Source organism: Macrobrachium rosenbergii, chromosome 49 (genome assembly GCF_040412425.1).
Source record: "Macrobrachium rosenbergii isolate ZJJX-2024 chromosome 49, ASM4041242v1, whole genome shotgun sequence".
Taxonomy (NCBI): Eukaryota; Metazoa; Arthropoda; class Malacostraca; order Decapoda; family Palaemonidae; genus Macrobrachium; species Macrobrachium rosenbergii.
Genome location: NC_089789.1, coordinates 38,428,606 through 38,451,434, shown reverse-complemented (window position 1 = coordinate 38,451,434; position 22,829 = coordinate 38,428,606). Strand labels below are relative to the sequence as shown.

The 22,829-nt window shown below is 36.7% G+C and overlaps 1 protein-coding gene across 1 annotated transcript in view; it reads right to left on the bottom strand.

Moving 5' to 3' along the window:
• The window catches only part of LOC136832263 (beta-1,4-glucuronyltransferase 1-like), a 363,239-nt gene that overhangs the window by 140,923 nt on the left and 199,487 nt on the right, over positions 1 to 22,829 (bottom strand). The window contains 2 exon segments of the mRNA XM_067093130.1: positions 10,340 to 10,728; positions 10,731 to 10,866. Coding sequence (XP_066949231.1) covers positions 10,340 to 10,728; positions 10,731 to 10,866 — 525 coding nt within the window.

The following is a 22,829-nucleotide window of genomic DNA, read 5'->3' as shown; positions in this document are numbered from 1 at the left end:
AAAGCTTTGTTACATCAGCAAGTTTCCGTAGTTCAATCCTGGGCAGGGGTATCGATATAGGCCTATCTGCTGAGAAAATCCAATTCAAACCTATGTAGAGAATAAAGTGAATGATGGTTAATCCACTGCGGTTGGTTGCTGTCAGCACCTCGTTCTATATTTCTTTAAAGGCTTATGGCTTTTGGAGATAAACCTGTCAAGAGAAAAGTCAGTATACTTAACACACACACATACACACACTATATATATATATACACACACATATATATATGTATATATATACATATATATGCATATATACATATATATGTATATATATTTATATATATATATAACCATATGTGTGTGGATATGTATGTGTGTGTACCTACGTGGGATCACGTATATGTATACTAAATTCTCGTCTCGCGGGAATACACCTTATCTCAGATCCCATCTGACGTTTTTCCTTTACTTTGCAGCTCTGTGTTGTATAGTCACTTTGGTAAATGGTTGCACGGTTAGCTATATAAGTCAATATAGTCTTCATCTTTGTTGATGTGATCGTAAGTGTAATGATAACAAGAGTAATATTAATATTAACGAGTGGGACACGTTCACAATTTGATGTGTAAAGAGTAGATTTATGACACCTGCAATAATTTTGTTTATAAGCGAAGGGAAATAAATTATTTTTACCCACAAAAATTAGAGCAATGTAGTATAATAGTAATATTAGGCAAATTTTAAAAATAAAGCCCATTTTGACAGTAAAGAAATATGATGGATTGTCGTTTGCATATACATATCACGTACACATTCATATATATACTAAATTCTATATATATATATATATATTTATATATATAAGTCGTCCTCCGTCTCGGGCTCAATGCACTCTCTCTCTCAGATCCCTCTCTGACGTTTTCCTTTCCACGTATATATAATATTTGTATATCTGTAATATTGCACATATATGCATTTCGAGCTTCAATGCTTTGATGTTAAGTGGTTGCGAGATACTGATGGAAGTGTCAGTTGCAAAATCTTTGTTTGCATAAAGTTTGTCAATCCACGACAGCTACAAGATCAGGTGATCTCAGTCTATGTATTTTGTAGTATCTTTGTTGATATGCAAAAATCTGTAAAAGTGAGTTTGATCGTTCATTAACGTGATAGAACTGCAAGTCAGCTTTAAGTGGTTCAGGCTTTGAAAATCGAGATAAAGGGAGACGTCTCAAATCTCTGTTTTATGGGGAGTAGATTAGACTTGTGATTTTTACAATACTTTTGTTTATAACTTTTGAACTGGTAAAGGAAATTTAATATGAATATTTTACCTCTTTTATATTATTAAATTAGTTGCCATATGTAGTATATTTTACACTTTCCATTATTGTGTTTTGTATATATTTTAGGCAGTTTTCTAATGTTTTTAATTCTTTTAAACAGATGTTTGTGGACTTGTGGTAGACTGAGAATGACTTTTTAGTTATTGATTTGGTATGTGTGATTTTAGGTATTTCCAGGCTATACATAATACTTCTTTATCAGTGCTTTGCAGTTTTAAACAGTTTACACACACTCATAATTCATTTATGATGCATTTTAATCTTTGCTTTGTTTTATTCATTTCTTGTTGGGTTATTTGAATAATAGACCTATTTTGTGTAGGAATGATTGTGTTTCTTAATAGTCCATTTAATTGCTGGTGAGAATGAGTGAGGTCAGGGAGAGAGTCAGTCTACGGTCTCTCAATGAGTGGAATCAGGGTTGAACCTTTTTACGTCTTTTTCCTGAAGTTCTCTCGCTAAGATCACTCTACGTACACTTCCAAAAAGTGTTGATCTGTTCTCATATATATATATATATATATATATATATATATATATATATATATCAAAATATATATATCTAAAGCTGGACATAATATATATATATATATCAAAATGTAAGTCTAAATCAGCTGGATAAAGGGTGTCTGCCCTGCAACGATCAACTGTCTCTCTCTCTCTCTCTCTCTCTCTCTCTCTCTCTCTCTCTCTCTCTCTCTCTCTCTCTCTCACTAAAACTCTACACAAACAATTTAAAAAATCAGTGTCCCTTATATTTTGGTAAAAAACAACTTCCTACATTTTCTTTAATTCCGTTTTCATCGACTGGAAAATTAGATTACATTTAAGTCAGGGGCAATGCAAAGAAACAAAACAAACCTATTGAGACGAATGTTTTCGAAAATCAGCCCAACAAAATTGAAAAACAAAAAAAAACAGAAATAAATTGAAATTAGAAACTTTTGGTGCTCTTAATCTCCAACGCAGAAGAAATTTTATTTCCTTATGGCCTTAGGCATAAAAACAATTTCTTTTTCTTGACCTCTCCAGTATGAAAAAAAAATTTTTTTCTCTAGTGGGTGGGTTTAAGACATAAATGGTTTCGTTTTGTTTTTCAGTATAAGACAAAATACATTTCGCTTGGTATCCTACGCTTAAAACATTTCAACTTCTCGACCTCGCTTTTCTGCACAGTGTCCCCAGCTTGAAATATTTCAATTTTTTTACCTCATTTTTCTTGAGCTTTCTACCACTACCCTCCTTCCATCCCTAACTGGCCCCCCGGCCCCAACCCCCCGGGGAAAAAAAACCTTCAATTCCCTGACAGTGTTTCATCTAACATGTAAGAATACACAGAGATATACTCTTGAGACGAATGGAGTCAACGAACCAACATGATAATAAAAAATGGTCGATTTCTGCTTCATATGTCAGACGAGGATGAGGTCTGGGGTTGGGGGGGGGATTAGCTTCTTAGGGGATGGAAGAGGGGTGAGGGGAAGGGGGACTGGAGTACCAGCTGGGGAAACGGGCGAATGAGTGACTAAAAAACAGAGCGTAAAATCGAGAGTACAGTAGATATAAAATCCACAAAATTTCTTGTTCGTACTGATTTTTTTTTTTTTTTTTTGCCGTACGGTCGAGCTAAAGATTAAACGGCAGGACTTAAATGGTCCTCGAAAAAGAGGGTAAATTTTCTTACGCACTTCAGCAGACCGTTGACGCCAAAGAGTTAAAACAGGATACACGCCCACGTGTATCAGCGAAATGTTTTAGGAACTGAAACAGGATTCCATCCCGGCTAAAACCCTCGAAATATTTCAGAGCCAGACACAGGAACGCAGAAAAATAACTTCGCTAATCATCATCAGAGAGAGAGAGAGAGAGAGAGAGAGAGAGAGAGAGAGAAGAGAGAGAGATTGTGTTCATCCTACGATCGCTCGTGTGATACATTTTTGCCACTCCCTTTTGATTTGGGCCTTGCAATTGGTAGCAGCAGAAGCCTGCAGACTGAGAGACGCACAGGCAGACAGACAAACGCATCACGCTCGACTCAACGCAGCAGCGTAACTAGCGAGCGTCAATATTGCAAAGTGCGTATCTACTGTGGCGTGAAATGCTCACGAATCCGTGAATGAAAAGCATGACAGAGGCCCGGCGGATGATAATACAGTATGGAGTCCTCCAGTGGGACATGGCTTATTCGCAAGCATTTCGGATGTTTAACTCAATTTACGCGAAATGGTCCGCCGAGCTAAACATTGCGGGGCGGATGCAATATGAACGTTCATTCACTCATTCACTCAGCAAAGTGAGCATTCATTTACTTATTCACTCGGCAAAATGAACATTCATTTACTTTTTCACTCGGCAAAATGGTCAAAATGCAAAGTGAGCATTCATTTACTTATTCACTCGGCAAAATGAACATTCATTTACTTCTTCACTCGGCAAAATGAACATTCATTCATTCAGCTAAATGAACATTCATTCCCTCATTCACTCAGCAAAATGAGCATTCATTCATTCATTCATTCACTAGCAAAATGAGCATTCGTTCACTCATTTCCTCAGCTCAATGAACATTCATTCATTCATTCACTCGGCAAAATGAACATTCTTTCACTAGTTCACTGGCAAAATGAAAACTCATTCACCCATTCACTCAGCAACATGAATACTCATTCACTCAGCAAAATGAACATCCATTCCCTCAACCACTCAGCAAATAATCATTCATTTTCTTATTCACTCAGCAAAATGAACATTCATTCCCTCATTCACTCAGCAAAATGAACATTCATTCACTCAGCAAATTCAACATCCATTCCCGTATTCACTCAGCAAAATGAACATTCATTCTTTTATTCGCTCAGCATAATGAACAGCCATTCACCCATTCACTCAGCCATGCTGTTGGCTTCTCGCGTCTATTATCACATTGCCCTCAATACCATATTCCCGTGGTCCGTTGTAATATTTCAGGATTTAATACTTAGCGTCAGGTTGACAACTCATTAACCATATTACAAATAAACGCCAATATGATCAAAACAACAGACGTAAGAAAATTAACTATCACTATAGCTACTACTTTGGCGGTTTCTCAGGCCTCAGTGACACTAATTGCCATTCAACCCACAAAAATCAATTGAAAAATGATTTATTTTCTTAATATGGCAAATCCTTACATTTTACCACTGGGAACGAGGCTCCCTTTCTAGTCCCCACGCAAAAAAAAAAAATTAAAATTAAAAATTAAATTACCAAGGCAAAAAAAAAAAAAAAAAAAAAAAAAACTACACACTGGAGTAAACGCATCATTCAAAATTCCACACGAAGAGATCTCGCCTCTGGAACGTCGACGACAAATAACCTCAGCTTGGAAAGGAGGCTTCGATTTCGAGAAATAACTGAAACGACGCAACTCTGGGTGCTGGAAATCACGAGTCCATTCATACGAGAGAGGGGGGAGGAGGGGAGCAGTGGAAAGGTTGGAAGAGGAGGGGGAGGGAGAATATGTAACCAGGTACTACAAAAGCACACCCTTGAATATTTCATCAGATATTCTTGGGATCGTGGCCGAGTTCCCTTCCACAGTTACAAGAAGGCCTGAATAGGTCGAATCATCGGGAAAGGATGTCTTTGAAATGCGAGAGGCAACGGAGATGATGATATCTCCTGTAGAGAGTGATTTCTGTAGGGGATATCACTCGCAGTCTCTGTCTTGGCTTTTTTTTTCAAATGTTGCTTTCTCCATCAGTAGATTATCTTTCATGATTTCTCTCAGAAATCACCTTTCTTAACCAGACCCACCTCTCTCTCTCTCTCTCTCTCTCTCTCTCTCTCTCTCTCTCTCTCTCTCTCTCTCTCTCTCTCTCGCTTTCTTCATGTGTTGGTACTTCCTGCTAGTCTGTATTCATCCACTTTCTCAGTTTTTCATCATACAGTAGATATTCGCGATTTTCATAAATCACCTTTTCTTTATACCCAGACTTCTGTCTGTCTCTCTCTCTCTCTCTCTCTCTCTCTCTCTCTCTCTCTCTCTCTGACTGTTTGTGTGTTTCCTACCAGTACAATATTCAATTTCTCAATTTTTTATCTTACAGTCCCATCCTCAGTAAAAGATGTTTACAAAAATCCCCTTTTCAGTTTTTCTTTGTGTCGCTTTTTCCTCTAAAGGATGCTATAAGATTTCTCATCTTTTCTTTATGTATTACTATTTCTTCCGCTGTTATTCAAAGTCTTTTTCTCACTGTGGATATGTCCTACGCAGTCTCTCTCTCTCTCTCTCTCTCTCTCTCTCTCTCTCTCTCTCTCTCTCTCTCTCTCTCTCTCTCTCTCTCTCTCTCTCTCTCTCTAACTTTCATTTTTTTATTTCTCTATCTCTCTTCCCCTTTCTCTCCGTTCCAAACTGTCTTTCAAGTTCAAAAACTCATCTATTTACATCTCATTAAAATCAGACAATTGGTGTGGCTGTTGGAGAAGCTCGACATCTCCTTTCAGTTAGGTTTTGGATAACGATTTTGAGTACCTGTGGTGCCATCTGTGGCAGGCTATAGTCTTGGCATCAATGTGCCTAAAACACATACACTCACACACAGATATATATATATATATATATATATATATATATATATATATATATATATATATATATATATATATATATATATATATATATATATATATATATATTTGGTACCTCAGCTCTCTTGTGCAAATGAATTGACACGTTATATTTCCTCTACATTTAATTATGATAAAAGGACATTAACAGAAATTAACTGATTTCCTTGCAATAATCTTTGCAAATGAGATATAACTCCCATCCCAACTGTTTAGAACAGCTAACTAACCAGTTTAAATCTCTTTCGTAATTAGCGAGAAAGAAGTAATCCGCTTGGGAATGAGATTTTCTTCTTTGATGATAAACCTCTCCACCCATAATGTGGTCATGAATTCCAGCGGAGTTTGCTGAAGGAACGGCGGAATAATGATGATTATTTTTTTACCATTATTCAGAAGATGAACCCTATTCATATGAAACAAGCCCACGGGGGCCAGTGACTTGAAATTCAAGCTTCCAAAGAATGTGGCGTTCGTGAGAAAGGAGTAACAGAAGGTAATAGGAATTACAGAAAAAAGATACCACTCATAAGAAATGGAAAAATTAATTGACATATGAATAAATAAATAGAAAATGATAATAATACTAATAATTAGGCCTTGATTCAGCAGGAAAAGAAGGAATGACAATGACTGTTGTCTTATCTTGTCTCTACAACCACCTCCCGAAAGTGGAATTGAGCTTTTGTTGATAAATATGGATCATTTTTGTCGGTAATACTGTTGTTGTTATAAATTCCTGCGAAGCAGTCCACCTCTGATTCAGGACTGAATTCACTCGATAAACTTTAGGCTACTATGACCATTAAATAATTTCTTTAACACCCTGTATATATTATATATTTCCATTATATCTATGTATGCGTGTATATACATATGCATAAATATATATATAATATATGCATATATATATATATATATATATATATATATATATATATATATATATATATATATATATATTGACCATTTAGCTGTGATATCAGTTTATGTTTGAAGCTTCATCATCATCATTATTATTATTATTATTATTATTATTATTTTATTATTATTATTATTATTATTATTATTATTATTATTATTATTAAAACAAGCCCACAGACTCGTAATCTTACAAGAAACCCAGCAGGCACTCCAGAGGCTTTTATTATGAGAAGAATTGTGAAACTAACACCCCGGTAGAATGAAAGAAGCAGGACATTAACGTACTAAGAAGCGAAAAAGAACAAATACAAAAGTAAAGACAGTAAGCACCGCAGCTAAGGAACCTTAAATAACATCGGGAACTAAGATACGAATCAATCACGCAATGTTGACGGAGGCGTCCTCAACGCGCCTTCAGGAAACGATCAGTTCTGTCTGCAGGCTTTGGTCAGTTCTTCCTCCAGAGCCTAAATAGTGGTTCTCAAATTTTGTGGGTATCGTTACCTACCCTGGCAGTGGTGTGGCAGTTCACCATTACCCCCACCCCATTCCTCTTCAGTTAAGTGGAGTTATAATATAAAAGAAGGAAAAATATTGGAATGCTTAATTTCTAATGCGTTTTTTATGTAAGAAATTAATTTTACTTTGACTCAAGTCTTAAGAAATAAAGAATTTCGATTTTAGACATTATTCCTTTGACAAAAAAATTAACATTAAAGCATTGCTCCTTTTATTACTAATTGGAATTAAAGCATTATTTCTTTGGTAATAGAAAATAAAATTTAGAAAGTGCCACTTTACTCCCCAGAAGCGGCTTCATTAACGCCACGAGAGGTAATTACCCCCAGTTTGAGAACCACTTGTCTAATCCGTCCATTCGTCATCTCTCTGTTCACCAGTGTCCTGTCACACTTACCTGTTCCATAGAGGGAAGGGCTTCTCCCAGACCAAATTCACAGCCGAACTACGCTCAAAAAAAGCTAATGTAGGAAGTTACTAACGAAAAGCGAGGGCCTAATAATGTGAATGACTGCTCTGTGTTGGGAATCGAATAAGAAATTTAGGCCAAAGGCCAAGCGCTAGGACCTATGAGGTCATTCAGCGCTGAAAGGGAAAATGAGATTAAAAAGGCTTTAAAGGTGTAACAGGAGGAAAACCTCGCAGTTGCACTATGAAACAACTATTAGGAGAGGGTGGAAAGTAAGATGGAAGAAAGAGAATAAGAACGGACGTACAGTAAAAGGAATGAAATGGGTTGCAGCTAAGGGTCGAAGGACGCTGCTAAGCACCTTAAGTAATGCCTACAGTGCACGATCCCCTACGGAGATAAGAGCTTTTATGAATTAGAATGAATCTGACGTACATTTACGTTGCTCTATTTATTTTTTTTAAGTAAAAACTCTAGTACCGTATTCCAGTAACGAGGTGATTTTGACGTAAAAAAAAAAATATATATAATAATAATAATATCTGGACAAATGCATTTCGCATCGAATACATTTTGATTTCCAGAAACGAGTTAACTTGTCTCTGGAAATTGGAGTACACAATTACGAGCATTATATTGAAAATGGAATTTCATATCAGCCCGGCAATTTCGAATTGGGAGTCTGTAATAATGACGGTCAAATACAGTTATGAAAATGACGCTGGAAACTGAATATAACGTTATTCTAGCAATTCAGCGCTGAGGATGAATCCGGCGACAATCACTTCCCGGAAATGTGACGAAAAGTTGAATGTGTCTCTTTTCCTGTGTCTGCGCTCAATACGGGCATCATCTTCGGCCTCTTCATTAATTACTGCGTTTTAGCAATTATCATCATCGGTATTGTTGAAATTATTTGTAATGGCTATTAATTTGCCTCGCATGCTTCCACTGAACAAGTAAGAAATGGAACAAAAATTGAAACGATGATGTTTTATACACACACACACACACACACACACACACACACACACATATATATATATATAGTTATATATATATATATATATATATATATATATATATATATATATATATATATATATATATATCATATATATATATATATATATATATCTACATAGGATTCTGCCACCTGGAAATGGGGAGCGGATTTGGAATGTACGTTCATAAGTAGTAAGATATACAATATAGGATTAAAATTCCAAATTTTCCGTTCATAAAGCGTTATTTGCTTTTCCTGTCCAGCGCACATGCGTTCTTAGAGGTTTACTATAAAATATAGTTGGGGAAAATGACTATCTTTGTTTGCAATGGCAGTGTCAAAGCGTTTCATCTTTTCAACTAAAATTCAACATGTTCCAGACAAACATCATATTCATCAGTTTCATTGTCTCGATGTATCAGCTCACTGCGATAAAACACTGTCTGACACTGCATCGAAGTTCAGAAATATCTCTTCTGGATGTGATTTCTTTGAGACGGCTTTATGATACTGAATTAAGCAAAACTTCACTTATGAATTTAATACACAGCAAAGGGTGAGTTTTTTGACGAATATTAGTAAGCAGTAAATCACTGAATTTAACTCCTGTCAACTTGTCACATCAAAATATACTTCATTGCAGAAGTATATAAATATCCGCCTTGGAAAATTTTCTTTACACCTATAGTTAAATAGTATCTATTGGTATTTTTTAAGTTTTTATTCGGAAATGATTCTAAACCCCACTCATGATTAGAAAAGGCCTAATTCACGGCAGAACAGATTCTCTGTTAACATCTACAAACGTCTGTTGATTAGTATGTTGTCTCAAAACCTTTCATAATTGTAAACTGGAAACAAGTATCAATTCTAAATTCAATTCTATGTCATTCAAAGGAAGAACAAACAATAATGGAGGAAATTTTTGTTATGGTCACTGAGTTCTCTAATATTCACGATCGAGTAAACTTTCATTGGTGATTGAGTTTACTGATAACCAAGATGGCGAACATTTTCTAAGGCGACTGAGTTTAATAACTCCCCGATGAAAACCACCGAATGCCGTTGACTGAGAGAGAAAAAAACTGGAAGTAGACAATGCCATGATCACGTCTTTAAGCTGAGTTAACGTTTCAAGAGAAGAAGAAGAAGAAGAGGAGGAGGAGGAGGAGGGGAGGAGGAGGAGGAGGAGGAGGAGGAGGAGGAGGAGGAGGAGGAGCAGGAGGTGAGTCTGATTCTTAGATTAAATCACGCGTACTGAGATCTGCAATCCATGACTGCATGTAATGTGGCCTTCAAATCATAACAGATGAGGAACGCAACTGGAGTATATTGGAAAAATGCTCTATATTTTGAATGCATACGGGAATAATAATAATAATAATAATAATAATAATAATAATAATAATAATAAAACAACTATTATTTATAATAATGATAAATACAATAACAATAAACGACTTGGTTAAAAATCGTAATAAATCTGAGTCCAACAGAGCAGTTGGACAGAAGACATCGCAATGACCACAAGGGCCTTACCTGCGTCAGCCAGAAGAGCCTGTCGACGGAGGTCTGCGTCGCCAGGCAGACCGGGGACTCCCTCGTCAGCCGAGGATACTGAGGACCCGTGAACACGTGGTCGTGGATTTTGTACCTCCTCCGAACGTCCCATCTCCCCGTCGACTCCTCGATTCTGAAGCCCGTCCCCAGGAGGAGGCTGGGGCCAGACGCCCCCGCCCCCACCGGGGGCGCCTCGCTGCTGCTGTCCGCCGTGCCCTTGTCGTCGTTGAGGACGACCTCGTTCTCGGGCGGCGGTGGCGCCTGCGCCGCAGTGTTGATGGCGGCCGCCTTCAGGAACGTCAGGTATTCCGAGTGGTTGGTGGAACTCAGCGCCGCCGTCCAGCTGTGGGGGGCGGCGTCGGAGATGGAGCCCTGCATCCGCCCCCGCCCCCACCGAGGAGCCGCCCGTCATCACGCCCGTGCATGAGGCGCAGTGTCAGCAGGATGTTGTTGGTTGTCAGGGCGACGATGCTGAACATGCCCACGCCCCACACTTTGCAGATCATCTGGAAAGGAGGATGAGGTGGTGACGTCAGTTGCGGAAATTGAGTTCATAGCGATTTTTAAGAGGTAAAACATATACACGGACAAAACACACACACACACACACACACACATATATATACATATATATATATATATATATATATATATATATATATATATATATATATCTGTGTATTTTATATATTATATATATATATATATATATATATATATATATATATATATATATATATATATATATATATACAGTATACATATACATATATATATACAGTATATACATACATATATATATATATCTACCTATTTATCTATCTATCTATATGGATATAATATGTGCGTATCATTCAAACAGTGGACTCCAATGTCTGCTTCTCTTGCTGATTTTTTTCGGAACACGAATAAGAGAGAGAGACGGCGTTTAAGATACAAAACACGACAAATATACAAACACAGAAAAGCCAAGCAGCGAGGGGAGAGAGAGAGAGAGAGAGAGAGAGAGAGAGAGAGAGAGAGAGAGAGAGAGAGAGAGAGAGAGAGAGAGAGCGGTGGAAAAAAATAAGCTGGCAGCATTCCCGCAAACTGACACGCGTCCTCCCTGGACATTCCGCGGAAACCGTCGCGCCCGCGCGCACGCTAATCAAAAACGGCAGGGTAAGAGGCGGACATTAATCCAGAGAGAAACGGCCGCTGATTAAAGACGTTTTCATTACTTGTAGAGCATTGGGAGAACACTTTGATGATGGTGGGGGGGGTGGGGATTAGCGCTTTTATGCAGTGGAATATGTCTGTGTGTGAATGCCGTGACATTTGAAACGGAATCAGGATCAGATAACGTCTAACCAGCCTGTCTGTGTAGGGTATAAGGTGGCTTGGTGGGGTGTCTTTTGTGTAGGTGTTATAAAATCGGTTTATGGGGTGTCTTCTGTGTAGGTATACAAAACGGCTTAATGGTGTGTACTAAATAGATATTTTTGTGGAAGGTTTCCGCGCGGGGGTTTCATCCTAGATTCAGCAGATGAAGTATGGAAGTGGCAGAGAGAGAGAGAGAGAGAGAGAGAGAGAGAGAGAGAGAGAGAGAGAGAGAGAGAGAGAGAGAGAGTTATGTCGAACACATCAGATGAAGAGAGGAAAAGGGAAATAATGAAAAAAAATAGTGAAAATTGCCGGGAAAAAAATCAGTATATTGAACACCTATGCAACAATTTATTTAATAACGTGTTCATATTACTTTTAATAAAAAACGTGTTCATATTTCTAATAAAAAAGTGTTCATATTTATAATAAAAACGTGTTCAGCCTTCTAATAAAAACGAATTCATATTTCTAATAAAAATCGTGTTCAATATTTCTAATAACAATTTCGAAACATCCCTCCAGAATGAACCGACAGATTTTAATCAAATTAAAGTGTAAACTTTCACCGTTCGTCTTCCTACGGGTGATAAACTTCAGGTGGATCTCGCTGAAGATTAATACCTCCGTTGATATCCAGCAAAATTAATTACCTAGAGGAAATCACCTTGCGAATGATTTCACCCAGTTACATCAAAATCCGTTCATTAGGTTTCCATTAATCCCGCTACTGGACAGACTCAGACATACAGACGTTCAGCCAGACAGAAGGGCAATTAGACAGAAAGACAGACAGCCAGAAAGACAGTAACACAAACTGATACAGAAAGACAGGTAGACAGATAGACTTCCAGAAAGACAGTTAGACAGAAAGACAAGCAGACAGAGACACAGAAAGGCATAAAAACAGACAGACAGACAGAGAGAAAAACAGACAGAAAGACAGAGAAAAACAGACAGAAAGGCATAAAAACAGACAGACAGAAAGACAGAAAAACAACAGAAAGACAGAAAGAAAAACAGACAGACAGACAGAGAGAAAAACAGACAGAAAGGCATAAAAACAGACAGACAGACAGAGCGAAAAACAGACAGACAGACAGAGCGAAAAACAGAGAGAAAAACAGAAAAACAGACAGAGAGAAAAACAGACAGACAGACAGAGAAAAACAGACAGAAAGACAGAAAAACAGACAGAAAGACAGAAAAACAGACAGAAAGACAGAGAGAAAAACAGACAGAGCGAAAAAAAAACAGACAGAAAGACAGAAAAACAGACAGACAGAGAGGCAGGCACTAAGAAATTCGAAGACAGAAAAATAGACAGAGAGACAGAAAACAGATAGACAGAGACAGAAAGACAAAAACAGAGAGAGGAGAGAGAGAGAGAGAGAGAGAGAGAGGAGCAAACAGAGAGAGAAAACAGACAGGCACACAGACAGACAGCCAAAAGACAGATAAACAGAAAGACAAACAGACGCACAGAGACAGAAAGACAAAACAGAGAGAGAGAGAGAGAGAGAGAGAGAGAGAGAGAGAGAGAGAGAGAGAGACAGGACATTATGAAATGTAATGAGAGCGAAGGTAATGAGAACCTGACAGCAATCCGAAGAGACAGCAGCTGATTATAAACTTTTCATAATTAAAAGTTTCCTTCATTGGATGATCCATGGAAGGATGACTTCGTGATGATGATGATGATGATTGATGACGCTGAATAATGCTTTTCAATGACGATGGACGCTGAATAATACTTTTCAATGATGACGATAATACTGAATGATGAAGACATGATGACGATGATACTGAATGATGAAGACGTTGAATAACGCTTTCAATGATGACGCTGAATCAAACTTTTCAATGATGACGATGATATTGAATGATGAAGACGTCGAATATCGCTTTCAATGATGACACTGAATAAAGCTTTTCAATGATGACGGTGATGTTGAATGATGAAGACGTTGAATAACGCTTTCAGTGATGACGCTGAATAAAGCTTTTCAATGATGACGATGATATTGAATGATGAAGATGTTGAATAACGCTTTCAGTGATGACGATGATACTGAAGCTTTTGAAGATGCTGAGCGATAGCTTTTCAATGATGAAGATGTTGAATAAACGCTTGTATGTTGAATAAAGCTCTTTCAATGATGATGGAGTCCATAGATATTGAATGACGATGATGCTGAACAGCCCTCTTCAATGATGACGATGATAATGATATTCAATGATGATGATGATGCTATTGTTTCAGTGATGATGATGTTGATGCGGTTTCGAAGATTGATAATGATGATGGTGATGATGTTGAATTACGGTACTGGAATGATGAAGATGCTGGAATGATTTTCAATGATAACTATGATTACCGAATGATGAAGTGCCGATAATGCTCAATGATGACTATTCAGATCATATACAAATGACGATGATTCTAAATGAACAGAATGATGACGATGATAATGTTATTCAATGACATTTATGACATTGAATTAGAAGAAGATTGACAGAGATGGTGATGATGTTGAAGAGAGAGAGATTGATGATGAATAATGACCCGTTACATGATGACAATGATTGTGTGTGTGTTGACAGAGAGAGAGAGAGAGAGATTCTATCTGAGAGAATTACAGGGTATACCCATAACATCCGGACATTTAAGTTACAAAGAAAACGCACAGAGAGAGAGAGAGAGAGAGAGAGAGAGAGAGAGAGAGAGAGAGAACAATTAAAAGGATGAAGGGGGAAATGGACACGTCAGAGCAGGTCTGGACTTGAAACAAAAAAAGGTTCTCCACCGAGCTTCAGAACTCTAAACCAAAGGTCCGCGCTCCCCCTCCGAATCCAAAGAATAAACAAAGGATAATGAGAAAGCCATTAATCTGTACTCTCTCTCTCTCTCTCTCTCTCTCTCTCTTTATGCCATCGCTCATTCTGTCTTTGGGTACCCTACCTGACTTTCCTTTTATTGTTTTTTTTTTTTCCTCGGCACAATCTGCTTGAACTCCCGTCTCTGATTTTTTTAATTATTTTGCGTCTCTATTCTTATTCTCATTCCTTACCTATTTCCTCCTCTCCCTTTATCTCTTATTCCTATTCCAACTACCTATTACATTCTCCACTTTCTATTTTTTCTCGCTGTCTTCACGGTTTCTCTATTTCCACTTTTTAGTTTTCTGGAAAGAAAACTATTGTGCCGGCTTTGTCTACCCGTCCGCACCTTATTCTTTCCGCACTTTATTCTGTCCGCACTTTTTCTGTCCGCCCTCAGGTCTTAAAAGCTACTGAGGCTAGAGGGCTGCAAATTGGTACGCTGATCATCCACCCTCCAATCATCAAACGTACCAAATTGCAGCCCTCCAGCTTCTGTAGTTTTTATTTTAAGGTTAAAGTTAGCCGTAATCGTGCTTCTGGCAACGCAACGCTGAAAGTTTCATGGGCCGCGGCTCATACAGCATTATACCAAGACCACCTAAAGATAGATCTACTTTTGGTGTTCTTGATTATGCTCTGTACAGAAAACTCGATTGCGCCGAAGAAACATCGCCGCATTTTTTTACTTGTTTTATACTTGTTCAATTTCCCCTCGGCGAAAGATCCCTGTCCTTTCTAGCTCCCTCACTCTTCGTGCACTTTCCTTGTTTACTCTCTGTCCCTATTTTCTGCTCGAGTTCGGAACGAGTAAAGAGAGAGAGAGAGAGAGAGAGAAATTGCATATTTCGTGGTCTCTCAAGCCGCCCTCCCTGGATCTTCTCTCTTGTAAAAATAAACGAGTAAAAAATGCGACGGAGTTTCTTCGGCGCAGTCGAGTTTTCTGTACAGCGTATAATGCTGCACGAGCCGCGGCCCATGAAACTTTCAGCCACGGCCCGGTGGTGGCCTGTCCTGTAGCGTTGCCAGACGCACGATCATGGCTAACTTTAACCAGAGGGCTGTAATTTGTTATGTTTGACGATTGGAGGGTGGGTGATCAACATACCAATTTGCAGCCCTCTAGCCTCAGTAGTTTTTAAGATCTGAGGGCGGACAGAAAAAGTGCTGACGGACAGACAAAGCCGTCTCAATAGTTTGTTTTTGCAGAAAACTAAAAGATGACAGAAAAATAAACACATAAAACACCCTCCTTATATTTCATGGTCAGTCACGTTGTCCTCTCTCCCTATTTAAAGTGAGTCTCCTCGAATCTACCAACAGTTCCTTCCTGGACTGTCTTTCTCACAAACACTAAAAAAAAATAAAATATATAAGACAATGACAAATAAATACATACATAAAAAGCCTCAGAGACCAGAGCACCCATTTCATTTATCATTTTCTAGAAGCTGTTCACATTGTTGTGGGCTATACCTGGGAACTTTCACATGTATAAATAAAACTCGATTATCTATCTTACACACATTAAAAAATGACATAAATAAGACACTAAAAAATAAATACGTATTAAACAAGCCTTCGGGAACAGAGTACCCGTTTTATTTACCATTTATTATTATTTTCTAGAAAATCCTCACATTGTTACGGGCTATGTCTAGGAGCTTTCACGAGTATAAAGTTGGTTATTGCGGTGCCAAATAGATCACAGTCAATCAGTTTATCATCAGCTTTACTGCCCACATGTGAAAACGGTGAATGGCAGAGCAAAGAAGTATAGGGCAAATTAAGTGAAAAATAAATAAACAAATAAATAAATAAAATAAATAAGGCCGTTCCACAGTCTGACAGAAAGAGGGAAGGGATCTCTGATTATGGACTGGGCCATAGGAGCTCATTTATGACAGGAGATGGATGCTGATGTTCTGCAAAACGAGTAGCACGCACTATCTCAGAAGCCTAGATGCAATGTTGACAATATATGAATTCCGTATGAGTAAAGTTCACGGAAGTAGTTCAGATAGTGTCTTAGTTATGATGACATTACCTTTGCTCTCTCTTCATACCTTTCTCCTTAACTTTCTCTTGAAGCTTTCTATAACTGGACTAAAAAACTCTGAGAAGAGAAATTTTTATATATATATATATATATATATATATATATATATATATATATATATATATATATATATATATATATATATATATATTATATATACATATATGCAACCACCCACACACACACACATACATATATATTATATATATATTTATATAATATGTATACATATATATATATATATATATATATATATATATATATATATATATATATATATATATATATATATATATATATATATATACACAGTATGCATGTATATATAAATATATATTGTACACACAGATAATAGTATGTAGAGCGTACCAGAGAACGAATGGAAAAGAACTGTAACCGAGAAGAATGAATAGTTGATCCCTCCAGAGAAAAGGGAAGATGGTTCCTTTGTCTCTCTCTCTTATTCCCAAATCCCGTCACGCTTCGCCTCTGCGTACTAAAGCAAGGAGAGGAAGAAGAAACAAAGAAGGAACAGAAGAATAAGAAAAAAGATGATGATGAAGATGATGATAAAGAAAAGCTGGTGGATGAATTATACGATATTGATGAAGATTACGGAGAGAAAAAGGCACTGAAGACGAATCGTCCAGTAATGAAAGTGTGACTAATTTTGGTTCCTTTTCAGCAAAATAGAAACTCGTGTTTTTTTTTTACACATTCTACTGGTTTTTTCTTTGTTCAAATGTTATCGTCCTTTCTCATGAATCCTAATCTACTAACCAATGTTGTTCTTTCTATTTTAATTTTTTTTCTATTAGAAATGCTTTGTTTACATTTTAAAAAATTTTTTTTTTACTTTTTCATCTCAACGTTATCGTCTGTTTCCAATGTTTCTTCTGAAATGTCTCTTCCTTCGTCTAAATCTAACTGTTGATTTTTCCACTCCAGTTCTTCTTCCTCCCTTTCACACCTCATTATCATCTCATTTTCTGATCATCACTTCTCCAAAATCTTTCATTTTCCTCACTTTATTTTTGCATTCTTTTTATGCTGACGAAATTCCGACTTGCATTTCCTCTCCCTCATCATTTCTTAATCATAATCTCCTTTACATTTTTATTTTAAGAATTGGTCCTTACTTTTATTTCATGTTAATGTTATCTTGCAGTAATTCCACAAAAGAGTCAGTTTTTCTCACATTTAAATTTCCCTGCACTTGACATATTTACTTTCCTTCAGCGTTAATTTTCCAAAATCTGAATTCTTAATTTTATATCTTATGTTCCTTCCATTTCCTTCATCCTCATAATCCCTCATTATTCATCTTATATTCTTTCCCATTTCCCTTGGCGACTTAAACCGCGTTCATTTCAAATGTTTTCGTTTGCAACTTTTATTCTTCCGTCTTCTCAATTCCATTTAATCTCCCTCTACGTTTTTTTAACAGTTTATTTATTCTGTTTCATCCGGCCCTTTTCTGTCCACTTTCCAACCTTTCTACTAAATCAATAATACGCTTGAACTTGTTCTTACACATCAAGACGGATAATGCAAGACACAGAAATGATTTTGTAACCTTCAAGAATGATGAAAAACGACAACTCACACAATACTAAATAAAAAATAAAACAAAGGAAAAAGTATTAATGTGTGACTAGAGGGGAACCAAGAGCAACATTATATATATATATATATATATATATATATATATATATATATATATATATATATATATATATATATATTATATATATATATATATATATATATATATATATATATATATATATATATATATATATATATATATATATATATATATATATATATATATATATATATATTATATATTATATATATATTATAACCATCTACACAATAAATGCTGAACTGTTTTGCGAGGCTGCTCTTCTACAAATGTAAATTTATACATGCAAGATTAACCTGGAATCATGGTTAATGTTTAAAAGGAATTACACGTAAAAGGCAGTCAAGGATGACGGGAATTTTTGGCAGTAATTCCAAAATAATCCCAAAAATACACTCCAATTTAATTAAAAAAATAAAGGGCACAAGTTATATGAAGCAAATTCAAAAGAATAATAAGAGATTAATACGAGTATGTGACTGTCAACATATACCAAAATATTCTCTGTGGTGCATCACTATATTTTGATCGGATATAATGAGTAAAAAGCCACAATAATGTAAATGATAGACTGCATTTTTATCCTTTTTGTATTTTGGAAAAATACAGTCTGTCATTTACATTACTGTAACTTTTCATACCAAAATATCAATAATGTAGACAAACATGTGTACATGTCTGTTAAGCTACTTCAAAATAATATGTAAACATGAAGAAAAGGATGCAAAACCATTGCAAATCAATGACATTCATCTTAGTATACAAGTAAACAAAAGGATTTCAATTAACGGTAGACAGTAAATAGCGTAAGCAGTCAAACATTAATGGTAGAAATGTATGCAAACATGTTAAGGAACAGGAGCATGTTACGTAACGTGAAGAATGTTAGTTGGCGAATACAGGCATAAAATTTGGGCAGACAATGGCAGACAGCATAAATTACAAATGCTAAGCAATTTCAAAATAATTGTACAAAACACTGAATGGAAAGTGTGAAAAAGCGGTTCTGAAACACTGGCAGGCAACAATGAATGCAGGTCAGCAAGCAGTTAGTAAATAACAAATAAACTGTAAACTAATGAACAAATAAATAAATAAATAGATAAATGAATTATGGCTGACTAAAATTAGTACATTTTTTTCGGAAGCTTCCAAAACTAAGTAGACAAGCATCTGTACTATTTGTAAAGAAAATTCAAAATGACGGGTAGCAGAGGAGTACAGTGAGTAAAGCAGTTAAAAAATAATGTTAGACAAATTTAAAGCAATCCCCAATTGAGGGTAGACCAATATGAGTATTTTAAAAGGTAACTTGAAAACATCGATAGAAAACCTCAAGCAAAAAAAAAAAATTAATAAATACCTACTTAAATGGGAAGAACATACAAACAGGCATAAAAACCCTACTGCTCCCTAGAAAAAAAATATATATAAACGTCTGAATTAATAGCAAGAAAATACAAACGCATAACACTTTTCCAATGCTCTCTAGCAAAACATAAGCACGCGCACACACACTCACAAACAAATAACAAGGAACCATAACAAGCGAAGGAAGAAAATTGCTCTTTCCTCAAAAGCGCTTTCACAGTCTGCGCCCGTCACCGCTGACGATGTTCCAGTAGCGAAAAGAACGACAATCAAAGCCTCGGGATTTTATGGCAGTCCTGATTCGCTGCATCGGGCAGGAGACACAAAGGTAAACGCGAAAAAAAAAAACTCCAAAATGGACGGCCCCCTTTGTTCGTTGCTAGCATGAGTTTACAGGCTAAGAGTGTGTCCACGCTACGGTAAATGTCACAAATATGTCATAAACATGTCGGCACCTAAAAAAAAAAAAAAAAAAAAAAAAAAATAAACAAAAGCCCAAAGGACGGCCATCTTTTTTCGTTGTTATGGTACGTTGACAGCCTGAGGGTGTGTCCACACTACGGTAAACATTAAACATGTCATAAACATGTTGGCATCTCATTGCACACATATCACAAACATGTTGACAAGAAGTCAACGACATGTTGGTGATCCTAACCAGAGCTTCATTCAATTATCCAGCATTTGCCAAAGATTCGTTCACCACTTACGTTGACTCGTTTTCAACCTGTTTGGGATATGTATGTGATAAGTTTCCGACTTGTTTATAATGATGATGAGTACAGAACTTTGGCCAAAGGCCAAGCACTGGGACCTATGAGGTCAATCAGCGCTGAAACGGAAATTGCCAGTAAAAGGTTTGAAAGGTGTAACAGGAGGAAAACCTCGCAGTTGCACTATGAATCAATTGTTAGGAGAGGGTGGGAAGTAAGATGGAGGAGAGAGAATATGAAAGGAGGCAGAGTAAAAGAAACGTAAAAGGTTGCAGCTAGGGGCCGAAGGCTCGATGCAAAGAACCTTAAGTAATGCCTACAGTGCACCGCACGAGGTGCACTGACGGCACTACCTCCTATGGGGGACTTGTGTATATATGTTTTACTATAGTGCGGACATACCGTAACTAACTGTTGGTTCGCTCTGATTAAGAAGCTTATGCCAGCACAGGCCCTGGTCCTATAGCGGCAGGTAAGTGTGGTAAGGTTTTAAGGAGACTAGGGACCTTTTGTGCACCTCTGGACTCTACCACCTAACAGAGAGGGCAAATTAACTGATGAATGCCACCTTCTTAACCAAAAAAACAGTCGTAAGTTTGTAAGTAAATTATCGTACTTATCAGCTAATACATACCATCTAAACGGCCCTGCTTACATTTCTTACGTCAATAGTTGCACCCAATCTTTCTCCTCTGCTGCTAAGCTTTGGAAATCTCTTCCTACTTTCGTTTTCGCTGGCTCCTATAACCTACCGTTCTTCAGGAAGCGTGTCTGATACCTCCCTCGGGCTTAAGCTCCAGTCTTTTAACCCTGGGGACTACTGAGTTGCCAGCCCACTGGCCTCTTTAAATTATTTAGAGAGAGAGAGAGAGAGAGAGAGAGAGAGAGAGAGAGAGAGAGAGAGAGAGAGAGAGAGAGAGAGAGAGAGAGAGAGAAACTAGATGTTCGCTTGCACAAGCATCAAGGTGCTTAAAATTACTCCATGGATTCAAATGTAATAAGTATTCCAGTAAAGACTTTCAAATATTGGGAAGACTTAAAATATAAAGACTTTCAAATATTGGGAAGACTTGAAATATAAAGACTTTCAAATATTGTGAAAACTTAAAATATAAAGTTTTTCAAAATTGGAAGACTTAAAATATAAAGTCTCTCAAATATTGTGAAGACTTGAAATATAGTTTTCAAATATTGCGAAGACTTGAAATATAAAGTCTCTCAAATATTGTGAAGACTCAAAATATAAAGTCTTTCAAATATTGTGAAGACCTGAAATATAGTCTTTCAAATATTGTGAACACTTAAAACATAGTCTCAAATATTGGGAAAACTTGAAATATAAAGTCTTTCAAATATCGTGAAGACTTAAAATATAAAGTCTTTCAAATAATGTGAAGGCTTAAAATACAAAATCTTGCAAGTTAATATAAGTTTTAAAATACCTGACTATTCTAAATGCTATTAAGTCTTTACGAACCATTAATTTCTTAACTGCCGTTAGGATTATCATGTACTATGAAGTCTTCTCATAACACTCTATCTATTGATGACTAAAGCCTTCTGAAAACTGGGCACTGTTTTAACCTAAGTAAAGCCTATAAAAACAACTCTGGTATTTGAAACGATAAAGACTTGACATAAGAAGGATTTATGCAAAATTCTTGCTTTATTTTTATCCTAATTCTGGGCAGACCAGGACTCAAAGACTTTACATAAAAAGGATTTATGCAGAATTCTTGCTTTATTTTTATCCTAATTCTGGGCAGACCAGGACTCTGAAACAGAAAACTTAAAGCAAATATTTCTATTACGTCTCTGCAAACACTAAGTTTAGAAAACCTGGTCTGTTTCTTAATCTTTAGAGTTCCATCGCCGTCATACGGAATACAAAGAAAACAAGTAATGCACGCGCCGAATTTTCTTCGGAGCAATTGAGTTTCCTGTACAGCGCATAATGCTGTATGAAACTTTCAGCCAAGGCCCATGAACTCAGCCACGGCCCATGAACTCAGCCACGGCCCATGAAACTCAGCCACAGGCCCTCGTTGTTGGTACCTATAGCGGTGCCACAAATACGATTATGGCTAACTTTAACCTTAAATAAAATAAAAACTACTCAGGCTAGAGGGCTGCAATTTGGTATGCTTGATGATTGGAGGGTGGATGATCAACATATCAATTTACAGCCCTCTAGCCTCAGTGAGTTTTAAGATCTGAGGGCGGACAGAAAAATTAAAATACTAGAAGGACATTGAAAAATTAAAGAAAAGGCTACTAAAAGGCCAATGGCCTTTGGAACATTGAACTTCCATCGGCATTACACAGAGGAACGACCATAAAAAACCATCAGAGTAAAGGAACACCTAAAATCTTTCAAGTGTTTAAACTCTCATCCCCGTTGCACTTTATAAGAAGATAAAAAAAAATAGGAATAAA